A 21858-nucleotide genomic window follows, 5' to 3' on the forward strand; every position below is an offset into this window, starting at 1 on the left:
CGCCGTACCGCTCACGGCGCCTCAGCATCACCGTACCTCTGCCGTCGCCACACCACTGCCTCAACCCCCTGTGGAAACCAGGTCATGGCTTGCCCACCTTAGCAGGAAGGGACCCTGCCAAGGTGCACTCCCCACAGCCCACACTGAACATCAGCACCGCCGTCACCGGACACCGGACTTATGCTGAGGAAGGGACCATGCCTCGTGTGACCCCACTGTACCACCGCCAGCCCTCAGGTAAGATACCTTATATTCGGACAATAAGATGGACCCTCATCCTATAAAAATCTTTTTTTCTGCTATTTTCACCCCAAATTTTGGGGTGAGTCTTATGATCCGGTGCGTCTCATAGCCCGAAAAATACAGTACTTGGAGACCACCAGAGCATGCTCGGAGAAACCCGAGTAACGAGTATACTCGCTCATCACTACTGAGCAGTCTACCTCCTCACCCATCATGTCATAGATGACAAGCTACGTCATCATATGGGGCCTGAGTGACCAGAAGTGACAGTTCCTTCTAAAATGAACCCTGGACCCGCTGGGGATATTCCCACTGCCGAATATGTAATCAGTAACTTGTCTAATAAAGTTCAGTAAGAGGACTTTAGTCCTTGTGACTTGAGAAAATCCCTGACTCTGGAGGCAGCCATGGATATGGATAAACTGAGGAGCAAAATAAAAAGCTTTACCTTGAGCCCCGGTGAGAATGGCCGGCAGGGATTTAGCAGGGTTCTCATTCAGCTCTTCGGCCTCCTGGGTCACGGGAAGTCCTCCTTCATCAACAGCTGCCTGTACGTCTGGGAAGATGGCGACTACAAGAACTGGGCAGAGTCGGCTGCCAGCAATGAGGGCTGCACTATGAACAGGCTGGCATACCCGCTCACCAGTCACCTCACCCTGGTGGACAACCGAGGATACGCCAAACTGGGGAGCTACGAGTCTGGAGAGATATTTGCTCAGCTGGGTAAGTGATAGCAGCCATGATGAGGAGTCACGTCCTCCACCACTGCCTGCCATATTGACCAAGTGGAGAAAGCCTTGTCCGTCCATAAGATGATGGGTCGTAAAAACTATCAGCAGCTGGTCTTCATTACAAGAACTGGAGCTTCTCACATGTGGTGGGTACCATGGGTGCAAATACAGACGAACAGCCACTCATACACCCATCATCCACTCACACTCCTATCATCCACTCACACTCCCATCATCCACACACATTCCCATCATCCACTCACACAGCCATCGTCCACTCACACACTCATCATCCACTCACACTGCCATCATCCACTCACACTGCCATCATCCACTCACACACTCATCATCCACTCATACTGCCATCATCCACTCATACAACCATCATCCACTCACATTCCCAACATCCACTCACACTCCCATCATCCACTCACACACTCATCATCCACTCACACTGCCATCATCTACTCACACAGCCATCATCCACTCACACACTCATCATCCACTCACACACTCCTCATCCACTCATACAACCATCATCCACTCACATTCCCAACATCCACTCACACTCCCATCATCCACTCACATTCCCAACATCCACTCACACTCCCATCATCCACTCACACTGCCATCATCCACTCACACACTCATCATCCACTCACACTCCCATCATCCACTCACACTGCCATCATCCACTCACACACTCATCATCCACTCACACAGCCATCGTCCACTCAAACACTCATCATCCACTCACACAGCCATCATCCACTCACACAGCCATCATACACTCAAACTGCCATCATCCACTCATACTGCCATCATCCACTCACATTCCCAACATCCACTCACACTCCCATCATCCACTCACACTACCATCATCCACTCACACAGCCATCATCCACTCACACAGCCATCATCCACTCACACAGCCATCATCCACTCATACTGCCATCATCCACTCACACAGCCATCATCCACTCATACTGCCATCATCCACTCACACTCATCATCCACTCACACAGCCATCATCCACTCACACTCATCATCCACTCACACTGCCATTATCCACTCACACTCATCATCCACTCACACTCATCATCCACTCACACAGCCATCATCCACTCACACAGCCATCATCCACTCACACAGCCATCATCCACTCACACAGCCATCATCCACTCATACTGCCATCATCCACTCATACTGCCATCATCCCCTTACACTCATCATCCACTCACACAGCCATCATCCACTCACACTCATCATCCACTCACACTCCCATCATCCACTCACACTACCATCATCCACTCACAGACTCATCATCCACTCACACAGCCATCATCCACTCACACAGCCATCATCCACTCATACTGCCATCATCCACTCACACTCATCATCCACTCATACTGCCATCATCCACTCACACTCATCATCCACTCACACTCATCATCCACTCACACAGCCATCATCCACTCACACAGCCATCATCCACTCACACAGCCATCATCCACTCACACAGCCATCATCCACTCATACTGCCATCATCCACTTACACTCATCATCCACTCACACAGCCATCATCCACTCACACTCATCATCCACTCATACTGCCATTATCCACTCACACAGCCATCATCCACTCACACAGCCATCATCCACTCACACAGCCATCATCCACTCACACAGCCATCATCCACTCATACTGCCATCATCCACTCATACTGCCATCATCCACTTACACTCATCATCCACTCACACAGCCATCATCCACTCACACTCATCATCCACTCATACTGCCATTATCCACTCACACAGCCATCATCCACTCACACTCATCATCCACTCACACTACCATCATCCACTCACACTACCATCATCCACTCACAGACTCATCATCCACTCACACAGCCATCATCCACTCACACAGCCATCATCCACTCACACAGCCATCATCCACTCACCCAGCCATCATCCACTCACACAGCCATCATCCACTCATACTGCCATCATCCACTCACACTCATCATCCACTCACACAGCCATCATCCACTCACACTCATCATCCACTCACACTTATCATCCACTCATACTGCCATCATCCACTTACACTCATCATCCACTCACACAGCCATCATCCACTCACACTCATCATCCACTCATACTGCCATTATCCACTCACACAGCCATCATCCACTCACACTCATCATCCACTCACACTCCCATCATCCACTCACACTACCATCATCCACTCACAGACTCATCATCCACTCACACAGCCATCATCCACTCACACAGCCATCATCCACTCACACAGCCATCATCCACTCACCCAGCCATCATCCACTCACACAGCCATCATCCACTCACACTCATCATCCACTCACACAGCCATCATCCACTCACACAGCCATCATCCACTCACACTTATCATCCACTCATACTGCCATCATCCACTTACACTCATCATCCACTCACACAGCCATCATCCACTCACACTCATCATCCACTCACACTCCCATCATCCACTCACACTACCATCATCCACTCACAGACTCATCATCCACTCACACAGCCATCATCCACTCACACAGCCATCATCCACTCACACAGCCATCATCCACTCATACTGCCATCATCCACTCACACTCATCATCCACTCACACAGCCATCATCCACTCACACAGCCATCATCCACTCACACAGCCATCATCCACTCATACTGCCATCATCCACTCACACAGCCATCATCCACTCACACAGCCATCATCCACTCATACTGCCATCATCCACTCACACTGCCATCATCCACTCATACTGCCATCATCCACTCACACTCATCATCCACTCACACAGCCATCATCCACTCACACAGCCATCATACACTCACACTGCCATCATCCACTCATACTGCCATCATCCACTCACATTCCCAACATCCACTCACACTCCCATCATCCACTCACACTACCATCATCCACTCACACAGCCATCATCCACTCACACAGCCATCATCCACTCACACAGCCATCATCCACTCATACTGCCATCATCCACTCACACAGCCATCATCCACTCATACTGCCATCATCCACTCATACTGCCATCATCCACTCACACTCATCATCCACTCACACAGCCATCATCCACTCACACTCATCATCCACTCACACTGCCATTATCCACTCACATTCATCATCCACTCACACAGCCTTCATCCACTCACACTCATCATCCACCCATACTGCCATCATCCACTCACACTCATCATCCACTCACACTCATCATCCACTCACACAGCCATCATCCACTCACACAGCCATCATCCACTCACACAGCCATCATCCACTCACACAGCCATCATCCACTCATACTGCCATCATCCACTCATACTGCCATCATCCCCTTACACTCATCATCCACTCACACAGCCATCATCCACTCACACTCATCATCCACTCACACTCCCATCATCCACTCACACTACCATCATCCACTCACAGACTCATCATCCACTCACACAGCCATCATCCACTCACACAGCCATCATCCACTCACACAGCCATCATCCACTCATACTGCCATCATCCACTCACACTCATCATCCACTCATACTGCCATCATCCACTCACACTCATCATCCACTCACACTCATCATCCACTCACACAGCCATCATCCACTCACACAGCCATCATCCACTCACACAGCCATCATCCACTCACACAGCCATCATCCACTCATACTGCCATCATCCACTCATACTGCCATCATCCACTTACACTCATCATCCACTCACACAGCCATCATCCACTCACACTCATCATCCACTCATACTGCCATTATCCACTCACACAGCCATCATCCACTCACACAGCCATCATCCACTCACACAGCCATCATCCACTCACACAGCCATCATCCACTCATACTGCCATCATCCACTCATACTGCCATCATCCACTTACACTCATCATCCACTCACACAGCCATCATCCACTCACACTCATCATCCACTCATACTGCCATTATCCACTCACACAGCCATCATCCACTCACACTCATCATCCACTCACACTACCATCATCCACTCACACTACCATCATCCACTCACAGACTCATCATCCACTCACACAGCCATCATCCACTCACACAGCCATCATCCACTCACACAGCCATCATCCACTCACCCAGCCATCATCCACTCACACAGCCATCATCCACTCATACTGCCATCATCCACTCACACTCATCATCCACTCACACAGCCATCATCCACTCACACTCATCATCCACTCACACTTATCATCCGCTCATACTGCCATCATCCACTTACACTCATCATCCACTCACACAGCCATCATCCACTCACACTCATCATCCACTCATACTGCCATTATCCACTCACACAGCCATCATCCACTCACACTCATCATCCACTCACACTCCCATCATCCACTCACACTACCATCATCCACTCACAGACTCATCATCCACTCACACAGCCATCATCCACTCACACAGCCATCATCCACTCACCCAGCCATCATCCACTCACACAGCCATCATCCACTCATACTGCCATCATCCACTCACACTCATCATCCACTCACACAGCCATCATCCACTCACACAGCCATCATCCACTCACACTCATCATCCACTCACACTTATCATCCACTCATACTGCCATCATCCACTTACACTCATCATCCACTCACACAGCCATCATCCACTCACACTCATCATCCACTCATACTGCCATTATCCACTCACACAGCCATCATCCACTCACACTCATCATCCACTCACACTCCCATCATCCACTCACACTACCATCATCCACTCACAGACTCATCATCCACTCACACAGCCATCATCCACTCACACAGCCATCATCCACTCACACAGCCATCATCCACTCACACAGCCATCATCCACTCATACTGCCATCATCCACTCACACTCATCATCCACTCACACAGCCATCATCCACTCACACAGCCATCATCCACTCACACAGCCATCATCCACTCATACTGCCATCATCCACTCACACAGCCATCATCCACTCACACAGCCATCATCTACTCATACTGCCATTATTCACTCACACTCATCATCCACTCACACAGCCATCATCCACTCACACTCATCATCCACTCACACAGCCATCATCCACTCACACAGCCATCATCCACTCACACTGCCATCATCCACTCATACTGCCATCATCCACTCACACTGCCATCATCCACTCACACTCAGCATCCACTCACACTTATCATCCACTCACATTCATTTGTTTACCTGCCTGAAGAAGGCGCCACTGTTCTCTGAAAGCTGCAACTATATTTCTTCTGTTTAGCAATAAAGGGATCACTCCTAGGACATAATAAAGGGATCACTCCTAGGACATAATAAAGGGATCACTCCTAGGACATAATAAAGGGATCACTCCTAGGACATAATAAAGGGATCACTCCTAGGACATAATAAAGGGATCACTTCTAGGACATAATAGAGGGATCACTCCTAGGACATAATAAAGGGATCACTCCTAGGACATAATAGAGGGATCACTCCTAGGACATAATAGAGGGATCACTCCTAGGACATAATAGAGGGATCACTCCTAGGTCATAATAGAGGGATCACTTCTAGGACATAATAGAGGGGGACACTCCTAGGACATAATAGAGGGATCACTTCTAGGACATAATAAAGGGATCACTCCTAGGACATAATAAAGGGATCACTCCTAGGACATAATAAAGGGATCACTCCTAGGACATAATAGAGGGATCACTCCTAGGACATAATAGAGGGATCACTTCTAGGACATAATAGAGGGATCACTCCTAGGACATAATAAAGGGATCACTCCTAGGACATAATAAAGGGATCACTCCTAGGACATAATAAAGGGATCACTCCTAGAACATAATAAAGGGATCACTCCTAGGACATAATAGAGGGATCACTGCTAGGACATAATAGAGGGATCACTTCTAGAACATAATAAAGGGATCACTCCTAGGATATAATAAAGGGATCACTCCTAGGACATAATAAAGGGATCACTCCTAGGACATAATAAAGGGATCACTCCTAGGACATAATAGAGGGATCACTGCTAGGACATAATAGAGGGATCACTCCTAGGACATAATAAAGGGATCACTCCTAGGACATAATAGAGGGATCACTCCTAGGACATAATAGAGGGATCACTCCTAGGACATAATAGAGGGATCACTCCTAGGACATAATAAAGGGATCACTCCTAGGACATAATAGAGGGATCACTCTGAGAATCCTTCCGTCATCCGTCCTATAGACTGAACCTCGTGTCCTTATTCTGTCTCCCCATCCCGTGCACCGCACTTCCACCTTCAGCTGCTCACTCCTGACATTACACCCCAGCTCGTCACTCGTCTCCTATACTGCACATCACCAGAAGACAATCAGAAAGAAAAAAATGTGTACAAAAACTAATAATAATAACAAGTACAACATTTTATTTACCAAAAAAACAAAAAAACAGACAAAGTTATTAAAAAGTAGGAACTGCCACGGAGAAGTAGGCAGTGGCGGGAGCGTGCGTAGGGCCGACACCGTCACCCTCCAGAGATGTTGGCACCATCGTGACCTCCTTTGACAGCTCTTCACGTTCCTTCAGGAGAACGTTTTCCACTAGGATTGTTTTATTCTTGCATGTATTCCCTTGTGAACTATGTCATCCCATCAGTTCTTATGTACAACCTCTCTATACCGTGTGGTGGGGAGGTGGTGCCATTTTTTTTTGTTTCACACTTTTTAGTAACTTTGTCTGTTTTGTGTTGTTTTTCGGTAAATAAAATGTTGTACTTTTCATTATTATTGGCTCTTGAGTACTTGAGTTTTTTCTGATTCTATTATATAGTACTGAACCTTATACAGTGGGGCAAAAAAGTATTTAGTCAGTCAGCAATAGTGCAAGTTCCACCACTTAAAAAGATGAGAGGCGTCTGTAATTTACATCATAGGTAGACCTCAACTATGGGAGACAAACTGAGAAAAAAAAATCCAGAAAATCACATTGTCTGTTTTTTTAACATTTTATTTGCATATTATGGTGGAAAATAAGTATTTGGTCAGAAACAAACAATCAAGATTTCTGGCTCTCACAGACCTGTAACTTCTTCTTTAAGAGTCTCCTCTTTCCTCCACTCATTACCTGTAGTAATGGCACCTGTTTAAACTTGTTATCAGTATAAAAAGACACCTGTGCACACCCTCAAACAGTCTGACTCCAAACTCCACTATGGTGAAGACCAAAGAGCTGTCAAAGGACACCAGAAACAAAATTGTAGCCCTGCACCAGGCTGGGAAGACTGAATCTGCAATAGCCAACCAGCTTGGAGTGAAGAAATCAACAGTGGGAGCAATAATTAGAAAATGGAAGACATACAAGACCACTGATAATCTCCCTCGATCTGGGGCTCCACGCAAAATCCCACCCCGTGGGGTCAGAATGATCACAAGAACGGTGAGCAAAAATCCCAGAACCACGCGGGGGGACCTAGTGAATGAACTGCAGAGAGCTGGGACCAATGTAACAAGGCCTACCATAAGTAACACACTACGCCACCATGGACTCAGATCCTGCAGTGCCAGACGTGTCCCACTGCTTAAGCCAGTACATGTCCGGACCCGTCTGAAGTTTGCTAGAGAGCATTTGGATGATCCAGATGAGTTTTGGGAGAATGTCCTATGGTCTGATGAAACCAAACTGGAACTGTTTGGTAGAAACACAACTTGTCGTGTTTGGAGGAAAAAGAATACTGAGTTGCATCCATCAAACACCATACCTACTGTAAAGCATGGTGGTGGAAACATCATGCTTTGGGGCTGTTTCTCTGCAAAGGGGCCAGGACGACTGATCCGGGTACATGAAAGAATGAATGGGGCCATGTATCATGAGATTTTGAGTGCAAACCTCCTTCCATCAGCAAGTGCATTGAAGATGAAACGTGGCTGGGTCTTTCAACATGACAATGATCCAAAGCACACCGCCAGGGCAACGAAGGAGTGGCTTCGTAAGAAGCATTTCAAGGTCCTGGAGTGGCCTAGCCAGTCTCCAGATCTCAACCCTATAGAAAACCTTTGGAGGGAGTTGAAAGTCCGTGTTGCCAAGCGAAAAGCCAAAAACATCACTGCTCTAGAGGAGATCTGCATGGAGGAATGGGCCAACATACCAACAACAGTGTGTGGCAACCTTGTGAAGACTTACAGAAAACGTTTGACCTCTGTCATTGCCAACAAAGGATATATTACAAAGTATTGAGATGAAATTTTGTTTCTGACCAAATACTTATTTTCCACCATAATATGCAAATAAAATGATAAAAAAACAGACAATGTGATTTTCTGGATTTTTTTTTCTCAGTTTGTCTCCCATAGTTGAGGTCTACCTATGATGTAAATTACAGACGCCTCTCATCTTTTTAAGTGGTGGAACTTGCACTATTGCTGACTGACTAAATACTTTTTTGCCCCACTGTATATGTCATTTATTAGTATTTGTGACACATTGGATCTTGCTTATTTTGATTTCATGCCTTAATTTTTGACCCAACTTCCTGTAAATCGTCAGAGTAGATTACATCAGACGCACGTCACTATCTACATATACAAACACGAGTGTATGTGTGTATGTATCGATGATGATGTCATAATGGGTGCCATGGCGACAATGATATCATAAAGGTTGCCATGGCGAAGATAATGTCATAATGGGTATATTGGCACGGGACTATGGGATGGAGGGGGTGTATGATGAGTATATGGGCACGGGACTATGTGATGGAGGATGTGTGATGGGTATATGGGCACGTGACTCTGGGATGGAGGATATGTATGATGGGTATGTGGGCACGGGACTATGGGATGGAGGATGTGTGATGGGTATATGGGCACGTGACTCTGGGATGGAGGATATGTATGATGGGTATATGGGCACGGGACTATGGGATGGAGGATGTGTGATGGGGATATGGGCAGGGGCTATGGGATGGAGGTTTTGTATGATGGGTATATGGGCACGGGACTATGGGATTGAGGTTATGTATGATGGGTATATTGGCACGGGACTCTGGGATGGAGGATATGTATGATGGGTATATTGGCACGGGGCTATGGGATGGAGGGGGTGTATGATGAGTATATGGGCACGGGACTATGTGATGGAGGATGTGTGATGGGTATATGGGCACGTGACTCTGGGATGGAGGATATGTATGATGGGTATGTGGGCACGGGACTATGGGATGGAGGATGTGTGATGGGGATATGGGCAGGGGCTATGGGATGGAGGTTTTGTATGATGGGTATATGGGCACGGGACTATGGGATTGAGGTTATGTATGATGGGTATATTGGCACGGGACTCTGGGATGGAGGATATGTATGATGGGTATATTGGCACGGGACTATGGGATGGAGGGGGTGTATGATGAGTATATGGGCACGGGACTATGGGATGGAGGATGTGTGATGGGTATATGGGCACATGACTCTGGGAAAGAGGATATGTATGATGGGTATATGGGCGCGGGACTATGGGATGGAGGATGTGTGATGGGATATGGGCAGGGGCTATGGGATGGAGGTTTTGTATGATGGGTATATGGGCACAGGACTATGAGATCGAGGTTATGTATGATGGGTATATGGGCACTTGACTCTGGGATGGAGGATATGTATGATGGGTGTATGGGCACGGGACTATGGGATGGAGGATGTATGATGGGGATATGGGCAGGGGCTATGGGATGGAGGTTTTGTATGATGGGTATATGGGCACAGGACTATGAGATCGAGGTTATGTATGATGGGTATATGGGCACGTGACTCTGGGATGGAGGATATGTATGATGGGTATATGGGCACGGGACTATGGGATGGAGGATGTATGATGTGTATATGGGCACGGGACTATGGGATGGAGGATGTATGATGGTATATGGGCACAGGACTCTGGGATGGAGGATGTGTGATGGGTATATGGGCACAGGACTCTGGGATGGAGGATGTGTGATGTGTATATGGGCACGGGTGTTATGATTAGGTAATTCAGTACCACAATGGACATAGAAGTCAGAGTACATACAGTGACCTGACAATAACCCAAAAACATAGAACGAGCTCTGAGACGTGGGAACTCTGCTGACCGCAATCCCTAATCCTCTCCAACCACACTAGAGGCAGCCATGGATTGCGCCTAACGCTCCCTATGCAACTCGGCACAGCCTGAGAAACTAGCTAGCCTGAAGATAGAAAATAAGCCTACCTTGCCTCAGAGAAATACCCCAAAGGAAAAGGCAGCCCCCCACATATAATGACTGTGAGTTAAGATGAAAAGACAAACGTAGAGATGAAATAGATTTAGCAAAGTGAGGCCCGACTTTCTGAACAGAGCGAGGATAGGAAAGGTAACTTTGCGGTCAACACAAAACCCTACAAACAACCACGCAAAGGGGGCAAAAAGACCCTCCGTACCGACTAACGGCACGGAGGTACACCCTCTGCGTCCCAGAGCTTCCAGCAAGCAAGAAAAACCAAATACGCAAGCTGGACAGAAAAAAACAGCAAACAAAATAACAAAAGCGGAACTTAGCTATGCAGAGCAGCAGGCCACAGGAATGATCCAGGAGGAAACAAGTCCAATACTAGAACATTGCCTGGAGGCCAGGATCAAAGCACTAGGTGGAGTTAAATAGAGCAGCACCTAACGACTTCACCACATCACCTGAGGAAGGAAACTCAGAAGCCGCAGTACCACTTTCCTCCACCAACGGAAGCTCACAGAGAGAATCAGCCGAAGTACCACTTGTGACCACAGGAGGGAGCTCTGCCACAGAATTCACAACACACGGGACTATGGGATGGAGGATATGTATGATGGGTATATGGGCATGGGACTATGGGATGGAGGATGTGTGATGGGTATATGGGCACGTGACTCTGGGATGGAGGATGTGTATGATGGGTACATGGGCACGGGACTATGGGATGGAGGATATGTATGATGGGTATATGGGCACGGGACTATGGGATGGAGGATGTATGATGGTATATGGGCACAGGTATATGGGCACAGGACTCTGGGATGGAGGATGTGTGATGGGTATATGGGCACAGGACTCTGGGATGGAGGATGTGTGATGGGTATATGGGCACGGGACTATGGGATGGAGGATATGTATGATGGGTATATGGGCATGGGACTATGGGATGGAGAATAATCATTATAATTGATAATAATTGATAATGTGTGCAAAACTGTAAAGCGCTGCGGAATATGTTAGCGCTATATAAAAATAAAGATTATTATTATTATAATTTGTTATAACTAACCACAGTTAGTTACTATGCCCGGGCAACGCCGAACTCTTCAGCTAGTCACATATAAAACCGCATGACGCTGTACACACAGTGCGCTTGTTGTCTTCAGGGGAGGAACAGGGTAAATCAGTCCGCATCCCTACACAGGGGGCACAGGGTTTGGGGTATCGGCCCTCCGCTGCTCTTGGCATGCTCATTATTATCTCTGGCTTTTTGGTTTTCAGGTCATTTGCTTCCTCTCGGCAGCGCAGTTGAGTGGAGTAAAGGATTTGGACTCGTAGAGAGAATCGTCCGAGCGGAAAAAATAATAGAGACCTCGGATTTCATCGTCCCGGTGTTCATTTACAGGCGAGTTACAAATGATATCAGCACTTTACATTTCATGTCACTGGATCGGGGCATGGGGAGCGGACCTACCTGAGTCACTGATAGGCTTCAATATTACAGGGGTTGTCCGCACTTATATGTCAGTGAGTTATTCTTAAGATGGGTCGGGATTCAGCATCGTTCACGCCCATATTCATCAGTTCTGGCAGCAAAGTGAACAGTCCTGGGTCAGCACAGTGCCTCACTCTGTGTAGTGGCCGTTCTCAGTACTGCAGCTCCTCACAGCTCCATACACCGTGTAGTGGCCGTTCTCAGTACTGCAGCTCCTCACAGCTCCATACACCGTGTAGTGGCCGTTCTCAGTACTGCAGCTCCTCACAGCTCTGTACACCATGTAGTGGCCGTTCTCAGTACTGCAGCTCCTCACAGCTCCATACACCGTGTAGTGGCCGTTCTCAGTACTGCAGCTCCTCACAGCTCTGTACACCGTGTAGTGGCCGTTCTCAGTACTGCAGCTCCTCACAGCTCTGTACACCATGTAGTGGCCGTTCTCAGTACTGCAGCTCCTCACAGCTCTGTACACCGTGTAGTGGCCGTTCTCAGTACTGCAACTCTGTACACCGTGTAGTGGCCGTTCTCAGTACTGCAGCTCCTCACTGCTCTGTACACCATGTAGTGGCCGTTCTCAGTACTGCAGCTCCTCACAGCTCCATACACCGTGTAGTGGCCGTTCTCAGTACTGCAGCTCCTCACAGCTCCATACACCATGTAGTGGCCGTTCTCAGTACTGCAGCTCCTCACAGCTCTGTACACCATGTAGTGGCCGTTCTCAGTACTGCAGCTCCTCACAGCTCTGTACACCATGTAGTGGCCGTTCTCAGTACTGCAGCTCCTCACAGCTCCATACACCGTGTAGTGGCCGTTCTCAGTACTGCAGCTCCTCACAGCTCTGTACACCGTGTAGTGGCCGTTCTCAGTACCGCAGCTCCTCACAGCTCTGTACACCGTGTAGTGGCCGTTCTCAGTACTGCAGCTCCTCACAGCTCTGTACACCATGTAGTGGCCGTTCTCAGTACTGCAGCTCCTCACAGCTCTGTACACCGTGTAGTGGCCGTTCTCAGTACTGCAGCTCCTCACTGCTCTGTACACCATGTAGTGGCCGTTCTCAGTACTGCAGCTCCTCACAGCTCTGTACACCATGTAGTGGCCGTTCTCAGTACTGCAGCTCCTCACAGCTCCATACACCGTGTAGTGGCCGTTCTCAGTACTGCAGCTCCTCACAGCTCTGTACACCGTGTAGTGGCCTTCTCAGTACCGCAGCTCCTCACAGCTCTGTACACCGTGTAGTGGCCGTTCTCAGTACTGCAGCTCCTCACAGCTCTGTACACCATGTAGTGGCCGTTCTCAGTACTGCAGCTCCTCACAGCTCTGTACACCATGTAGTGGCCGTTCTCAGTACTGCAGCTCCTCATAGCTCTGTACACCATGTAGTGGCCGTTCTCAGTACTGCAGCTCCTCACAGCTCCATACACCGTGTAGTGGCCGTTCTCAGTACTGCAGCTCCTCACAGCTCCGTACACCATGTAGTGGCCGTTCTCAGTACTGCAGCTCCTCACAGCTCTGTACACCATGTAGTGGCCGTTCTCAGTACTGCAGCTCCTCACAGCTCCATACACCGTGTAGTGGCCGTTCTCAGTACTGCAGCTCCTCACAGCTCTGTACACCATGTAGTGGCCGTTCTCAGCACTGCAGCTCCTCACAGCTCCATACACAGTGTAGTGGCCGTTCTCAGTACTGCAGCTCCTCACAGCTCTGTACACCGTGTAGTGGCCGTTCTCAGTACTGCAGCTCTGTACACCGTGTAGTGGCCGTTCTCAGTACTGCAGCTCCTCACAGCTCCATACACCGTGTAGTGGCCGTTCTCAGTACTGCAGCTCTGTACACCGTGTAGTGGCCGTTCTCAGTACTGCAGCTCCTCACAGCTCTGTACACCATGTAGTGGCCGTTCTCAGTACTGCAGCTCCTCACAGCTCCATACACCGTGTAGTGAATGATTTTACTGCCCAAATAACATCCACTTCAATAGGAACTAAGCTGCAGTCCCGAGATTGGCCACTACACAGAGCACAGCTGATGACAGTGTATCTATGGAGGTGTTGTATAACTGACCACTTTCCCCAATTACCTCGTTTTGGATCACCTATCCTAATGATAAGTCATCAGTAGGTCTGATATAACCATTTAACCCCTTCCCGAACCATCACACACTATTATATCAGGAGCTCGCTCCGCGGAGTGCAGGCTGTATTATAAAGCATCCGCCTCTGCCTGCTGGGGTCAGCGCTCGCTCCCATCATGTAATTGGCGTGAGCCTGGAGGGGGGACCTATCAGAAAGCCCCCAACACATTGCCTGATGTTGTCACGAGGCGCCAATTGTTTGCCATAGCAGCCGGGGCCCGTTGATGCCATCTTGTGTTTGCTGTGAAGCCCACTCCTTACTGAAGGCTCGCTGTATGACAAGTCCTCTACGGGAGCGGCGATGGGAGGCGAAAACGTAAAATGTCATTATAGCAATAAAAACAATAGTCCTCCACTATCCAAAAATAAAGAAATGTATCAATAAGAATGTTCGATATTGCTGCACCCATCAGCGTCCGACCTACAGAAATATACAGTTATAAGACAAAGCGAAGGGCGATGACCCAAAGCATGAAACAGATCCAAAGGGGCAAGTCTGAGCGTAAAACACAAAGAAGAAATCAAATTGGGTCCACAGGAAAGTGCTGAGGGTCCACGGGACATTCTCAGGACCTTGCTGCAGCCATTTTCTGAGGCTCAGCCGACAGTCTCCCATACGTTTGTTTGGCGTTTCTTCTGTTTTTTAATGTCACCTAATAATATTGATATATTTGATTAAACATTTAATTGCTTCTATCCTGCACCGCTTTTTCCATAAAGAAAACAGGAAAAAAAGGAAAAATTAAATTTTTTTTATAGCAGAATTTTCTATATAAATTGCAATAAAAAGTGATCATAAATAATGTTACATGAACCCGAAAACGGTCCCAGTAACAACATCAGCTGAACAAAACCGCCACAAAGGTCATGGACAGAAAAATATAAATGTTGCGGGCCTCAGAAGATGGTGACACAAATGACAATTTATTTTTGCAAATTAAAGTAGTTTTACACTCGTAGGACAACGGCTTCTTAAGCAAAATGTTCAGCCCCCATAAAATAATAAAGCTTACACTCCCCTCCGGTGCCGGCGTCGTTCCTGTGGTGTCGGCACTCACGGCCCTGGGGCTTCGATGCGATGTTGTGACATGTGACTCCAGCGTCCAATCAGCGTCAGCGTCACTGTCTCCGCCTTCAGACAAACTGAACAGGAAGAGGAAGTCAGAGATCAGCTGACTTCCTCTTCATGATCGATTTGTCTGAAGGCGGAGACAGTGACGCCACAGCTGATTGGACGCTGGAGTCACATGTCACAACATCGCATCGAAGCCCCAGGACCGCGAGTGCTGACACCGCAGGAACGACGCCGGCACCGGAGGGGAGTATAAGCTTTATTATGTTATCAGGGCATAATATTTAGTTTCATAAGGGGCTGTCCTAGGAGTGGAAACCTCTTTAATGATTCCAAAGACATACTGATAGGAATTCTAGATTGTGAGCCCAATCGGGGACAGTGATGATAATGTGATGTAAAGCGCTGCGGAATATGTTAGCGCTATATAAAAATAAAGATTATTATTATTATTATTATTTATTTTTTTAGCCCTTAAATAATAGTAAAGCAAAACAAAATTAACTGTACAAATTTGCTATCGCCTCAATCATATTGACCCAGATTAATCATTTTACCAGGTCATTTTGGCCACACACTGGACGACGTAAACAAACTTTCCCCAAAAAAGGCAGAATTGTGGATTTGTTTTTCATTTCATCCTTTCACGGCAGTTAGATTTTTTTCCGTTTTCCAGTATGTGGTAAAATGGTCAGTCGGCCATGATCAAAAAGTTTGAAGCATTTAAGTTCAGGCGGTGGCAAAATATGGCCCCCAAGAAGTCATCCCCAGTAAGTCCACAGAGCAGATCACCATGTAGAGAGGGCTCAGGAGCTGAACTCCCTCCTTACAGGGAAGACGGTGGCTTCATTATACAGCTGCCAGAGCTGAGTGCTGATCGCTGCTGTTAACCATTTAGATGCTGCTGTGAATCTCCAACAGTGGTGATTATATGAATAGGTTACTCGTGCTCCCATTGGCCCTGTAACCTGATTATGGGGGATCACTGGCTCACAATGAGGAGGACCCGCAGCTGCCATTATTAGCTCTCCTATGATGCTCAGTGACATATGTGGCCATGATTTGTGTAAGTGATGAAACGACCTCAAATGCACTAAGGGGACTAAAAAATAACCCGACCTGTAAGAGAAGAAAAGCCCCTTTTATTATACTCCCCTGGGAGGTGGTCCGGTCACAGAGGGGTTGCTGGTTTTGGTCATCATCTTACAATTGCCGCCCTCCTTCTTGCTTAGTGTGGATGATGCATCCCTACGTCTTCCACACCGTCTCCCCGGCATTGCGCTCCTGCGCAGGCGTCCTTCTTTGCCCTGACGAAGGCAGAGTACAGTACCACAAACCACATGCGTTGGGGATCTCTGACCTTTCCCGGAACCTGCGCACTGCAGTACTTTGCTCTACCCTCAACAGGGCATAGTAGTCCGCCTGCAGAGGAGCGCGATGCCGGGGAGACTGAGTGGATGATGTAGGACGCGTCATTCACAGGAAGCAAGAAGGAGGACGCATCACAGGAAGATGGGAGGCGCTGGACCAAAAAGAGCGGCACCCCTCGGACCAGACCGCGCCGCAGGGGAGTATAATGAAAGTTATTTTTCTTCTCTTACAGGCCGGATCGGGGGCAGATATACAGAATCCTGTATAGTATTTTGGCACTGAAAGGTGCCGGCCATATCCCATATCAGCCTGGTGACAGGTTCCCTCTAACAATCTACAGACGCCGGTTATCACCCGGATATTGATCAGGCGGATTTCTTGATTCATAGTGTGAAGACCGGCGTCCACCCCACCGAGGCCGACGAGATCAAACATCTGCTACATACTGCGGCCAAACTCACTGGTAAGAATCCAGTCAGCTACTACGTTCATGTGACAGCGGCCAAAGGCTCGAGGGATATTCACACCTGACTTTTTCCAGTGTTTTTTGAGCAGATTCACTCTGAGAAAAGAGAGAATAGTGTTTAATAAGCGCTCGATAGACCATTAATTAACTTCTATGAAAACCCATTGTTCTGTGCCCGTGTTCCGGGCCGTGGAGCGTCTGTTACATGATTCAGGCTTTCAGAACCGCCGAGCGTCTAAGAGAAGACACCAGACCATTTCCAATAAGACGACACACTACACAATAGAAGTCGATGGAAGGGCTAAAAAATGGCGGAAACTCCCCACGGTCTTTTTGAGCATTTTTTCTGCGGTTTCTTCATTGCTTACTAGATTTACTAAAATATCCAGAAATACAAATGAAAAGATGGCAAAATGCTCGAAAATTTGCAGGCGGAAAAGAACACTGACAACAGCTTCAAAAACAACTGAAAATACGATTAAAAAACACTCAGGATCACAAAGGGAAGGAACGATCCCTGAAGCGTCTTCTGCATGAATAATGGACGGTTTTGAACCCTGGAAACAGACGTAGTGTGAACATATCCTTAGGCTGTGTGCAGAGAGCTTTTATTTTGAGTGATGACTTTTCCAATGCACACCATGTCAGGAAACGCTTCTTCCTTGCGGAGTTTTTGGAGGAGTTTTTCATTTGAGTGGAGGTTTTAGAAGAGTTTTTGAAGCACTTTAAGGATATGTCCACATGTCATCTTTAAGATGCCAGCGGACCAGCCGAGGTTTTCCTAGATGAAGCCACTTCTGGAAGAAGTCGGTGGTCTTTCTGCTAACGTGTTTTTTGCAGCCTTGGCACATGTGCACACAGTGTTTTATAGGCACCAGCACAGCCTCAGAGGTTGACCAGGTGAAAACTCTTCCTGAAAACTCTGGCAGGTGGTTTCCTGAGGAGGCAATTGCGTTTTTCTTGCAGCGGCTCCACTGTCGGTGTCTTTCACCTTATACTCTTGGCGCAGAGCGTGGGCAGCTTCCCAGAAGAAGCCGTATGAAGAGTTAGAAGTTACTTCTTTTAACCGCTTTGGGCTTCCTAAGATGCCAAGTGATTAAATGTACAGACCAGTCCATTCTCAGACGGCCTCTGCTTGGAAGCTGTGTGCCTCGTTATCAATATGATTTATAGTTCTACTAATACTGTAGTTGTACTCTTCACTATATCTGCAACTGAAGGAGGAGGACCCATCCTACTAGAAACTATGAGGTAAGGAAACTGAACGGCTCTTAGCCGCTCAAGAGACGACATGACCGCATCCCTTTAACATACAATTGCCTCTGAGTTGGGTGGAGACTAGCCGCTATCATGTCTCCGATATGTAGCGCACAGACATGATCAATTCCTGCTCTTTATTCCTTACCTATCCCACAGACAGAAGCAGAAGAAACATAGAAAAGTATTATGCTGTAGTACTGAGCGGTGCAGATGTGCATCCATACCTAGAGTGGAAAAATACTTGTTAGAAAGCTCAGCATGTTCTTTCTGTGTCTGTCTCTGCTTGTTTTCTCCCTCTGCTCCTCATCCATCTTCATGCAGTATAATAAGAACAGTCCTTCTCATCTTTAGCAAGACGGGGTTGAGCTGTTTTTTTCCGTGGATGGGGCAGGATGGGGGGAGAGGTGACTTGTAAGCTGATGGTAAGATATATTACAAAATTCCTTATAGTCACATGTACTCTAAATTTGTATTTCCTACTTGATGCAACTTGGAACAAGCATCTCATATCTGGACCGTTGCATCCTTGTCTTACAAATACTCAGTAACCAGTAGAAATGTTTCGAGAAGATGGTGGAGCTGGTAGAGCCATGACCGTATTCTCAATGCCGATTTCAGAGTTTTTCCTCTCTGCTTCCTTCACAGGGATTTACCCAATTGTCGTTCTTACCTACAAGACGAGCGGGAGCCTGACTGACACCATCGCAGCATTCAGGGACATGGGGGCCGAGAAGATATTTGCATTCGAAAACTATACCCTTGAAGACTGTGATAAGACAAGGGGAAGGCACGAAGAAGTCCTGAAGTTCTTATCGGAGGTCATTGAGGAGGCGATATTCCAAATTGACCATTCCCGGGATCCAGAGAGAGAAATGAAGGAGCGGAAGCAATTTGTACTAAATTATGTGCATGAGCGAGAGAAGAAGCTGCAGGAGGACAAGGTGGAGAGACACAAGGTGCAGGAGAAGGCCATCAAAGTGACCCAACTAAGGAAAGAAGAGGAGACAATGGAGAAGCTGAGGAAGAGGGAAGAGATGGAGATGGAGGAAGAAGTGCGGAGGAAACAGGAGGAGATGGAGCGGATGAATCTGGTAGACCAGGCCAGACGAGAGGCGGAAATCAGGGCTCAGAGGGCGAGCAAAGACAAGAAAAAGAAGTGGTATGGTCGCCTATTCCACTAGTGACCTTCTCATCAAGCTCTGACCACAGACACCAGACTCCATCTCTTCCTTTCATTTTTTTATTTTTGATTGATCCCAGCAGAACTCTTTGACCTTTTCTTTGAGCTCAGAGACATTGACTTTTTTTTGTGTGTGAATGAAGAAAAACATAAACTAAAAGACACTGCATAAGACATTGGTGTAAACAGGGCCAAGCACAGCAGTGGTTGCCATTCATGCAGTGATGACACACGGTGTCCACAGGTTACACCGCATTTACTCCTTGTGGTATCTTGTTTCACAGTGAAATGTTATGATTTTTTATTTAAAAAGAAAGCCGCGATCTCCCCATGGGCCGATTCAATCACCACAAATCCGAGATCCCTTATGGCATACATGACACAAGTCTGACTCCAGGATCCCTTACCACGTACATGACACCAGTCTGACTCCAGGATCTCTTACCACGTCCATGACACAAGTCTGACTCCAGGATCCCTTACCGTATACATGACACAAGTCTGACTCCAGGATCCCTTACCACGTACATGACACAAGTCTGACTCCAGGATCCCTTACCACGTACATGACACAAGACTGACTCCAGGATCTCTTACCACGTCCATGACACAAGTCTGACTCCAGGATCCCTTACCACGTACATGACACAAGACTGACTCCAGGATCTCTTACCACGTCCATGACACAAGTCTGACTCCAGGATCTCTTACCACGTACATGACACCAGTCTGACTCCAGGATCCCTTACCACGTACATGACACAAGTCTGACTCCAGGATCCCTTACCACGTACATGACACAAGACTGACTCCAGGATCTCTTACCACGTACATGACACCAGTCTGACTCCAGGATCCCTTACCACGTACATGACACAAGTCTGACTCCAGGATCCCTTACCACGTACATGACACAAGTCTGACTCCAGGATCTCTTACCACGTACATGACACCAGTCTGACTCCAGGATCCCTTACCACGTACATGACACAAGTCTGACTCCAGGATCCCTTACCACGTACATGACACAAGACTGACTCCAGGATCTCTTACCACGTACATGACACCAGTCTGACTCCAGGATCCCTTACCACGTACATGACACAAGTCTGACTCCAGGATCCATTACCACATACATGACACAAGTCTGACTCCAGGATCTCTTACCACGTACATGACACCAGTCTGACTCCAGGATCCCTTACCACGTACATGACACAAGTCTGACTCCAGGATCCCTTACCACGTACATGACACAAGTCTGACTCCAGGATCCCTTACCACGTACATGACACAAGTCTGACTCCAGGATCCCTTACCACGTACATGACACCAGTCTGACTCCAGGATCCCTTACCACGTACATGACACCAGTCTGACTCCAGGATCCCTTACCACGTACATGACACCAGTCTGACTCCAGGATCCCTTACCACGTACATGACACAAGTCTGACTCCAGGATCCCTTACCACGTACATGACACAAGTCTGACTCCAGGATCCCTTACCGTATACATGACACAAGTCTGACTCCAGGATCCATTACCGTATACATGACACAAGTCTGACTCCAGGATCCCTT

At 47.7% G+C, this 21858-nt stretch overlaps 1 protein-coding gene across 2 annotated transcripts in view; it reads left to right on the top strand.

The window, feature by feature from the left end:
- The window catches only part of LOC138645694 (golgin subfamily A member 6-like protein 2), a 46001-nt gene extending 25029 nt beyond the window's left edge, over positions 1 to 20972 (top strand). The window contains exons 1-4 of one of the 2 annotated variants that reach the window (XM_069735166.1): positions 473 to 966; positions 12585 to 12708; positions 17759 to 17832; positions 19741 to 20972. In XM_069735166.1, coding sequence (XP_069591267.1) covers positions 651 to 966; positions 12585 to 12708; positions 17759 to 17832; positions 19741 to 20276 — 1050 coding nt within the window. In that variant the 5' untranslated portion in view covers positions 473 to 650 and the 3' untranslated portion in view covers positions 20277 to 20972. Of the gene's footprint in view, positions 1 to 472; positions 967 to 12584; positions 12709 to 17758; positions 17833 to 19740 lie in introns of those variants that run through there. The other variant, XM_069735164.1, reaches the window with a different exon arrangement.
- The last annotated feature ends 886 nt before the right edge of the window (positions 20973 to 21858 follow it).

Source organism: Ranitomeya imitator, chromosome 7 (assembly GCF_032444005.1).
Source record: "Ranitomeya imitator isolate aRanImi1 chromosome 7, aRanImi1.pri, whole genome shotgun sequence".
Classification (NCBI taxonomy): Eukaryota; Metazoa; Chordata; class Amphibia; order Anura; family Dendrobatidae; genus Ranitomeya; species Ranitomeya imitator.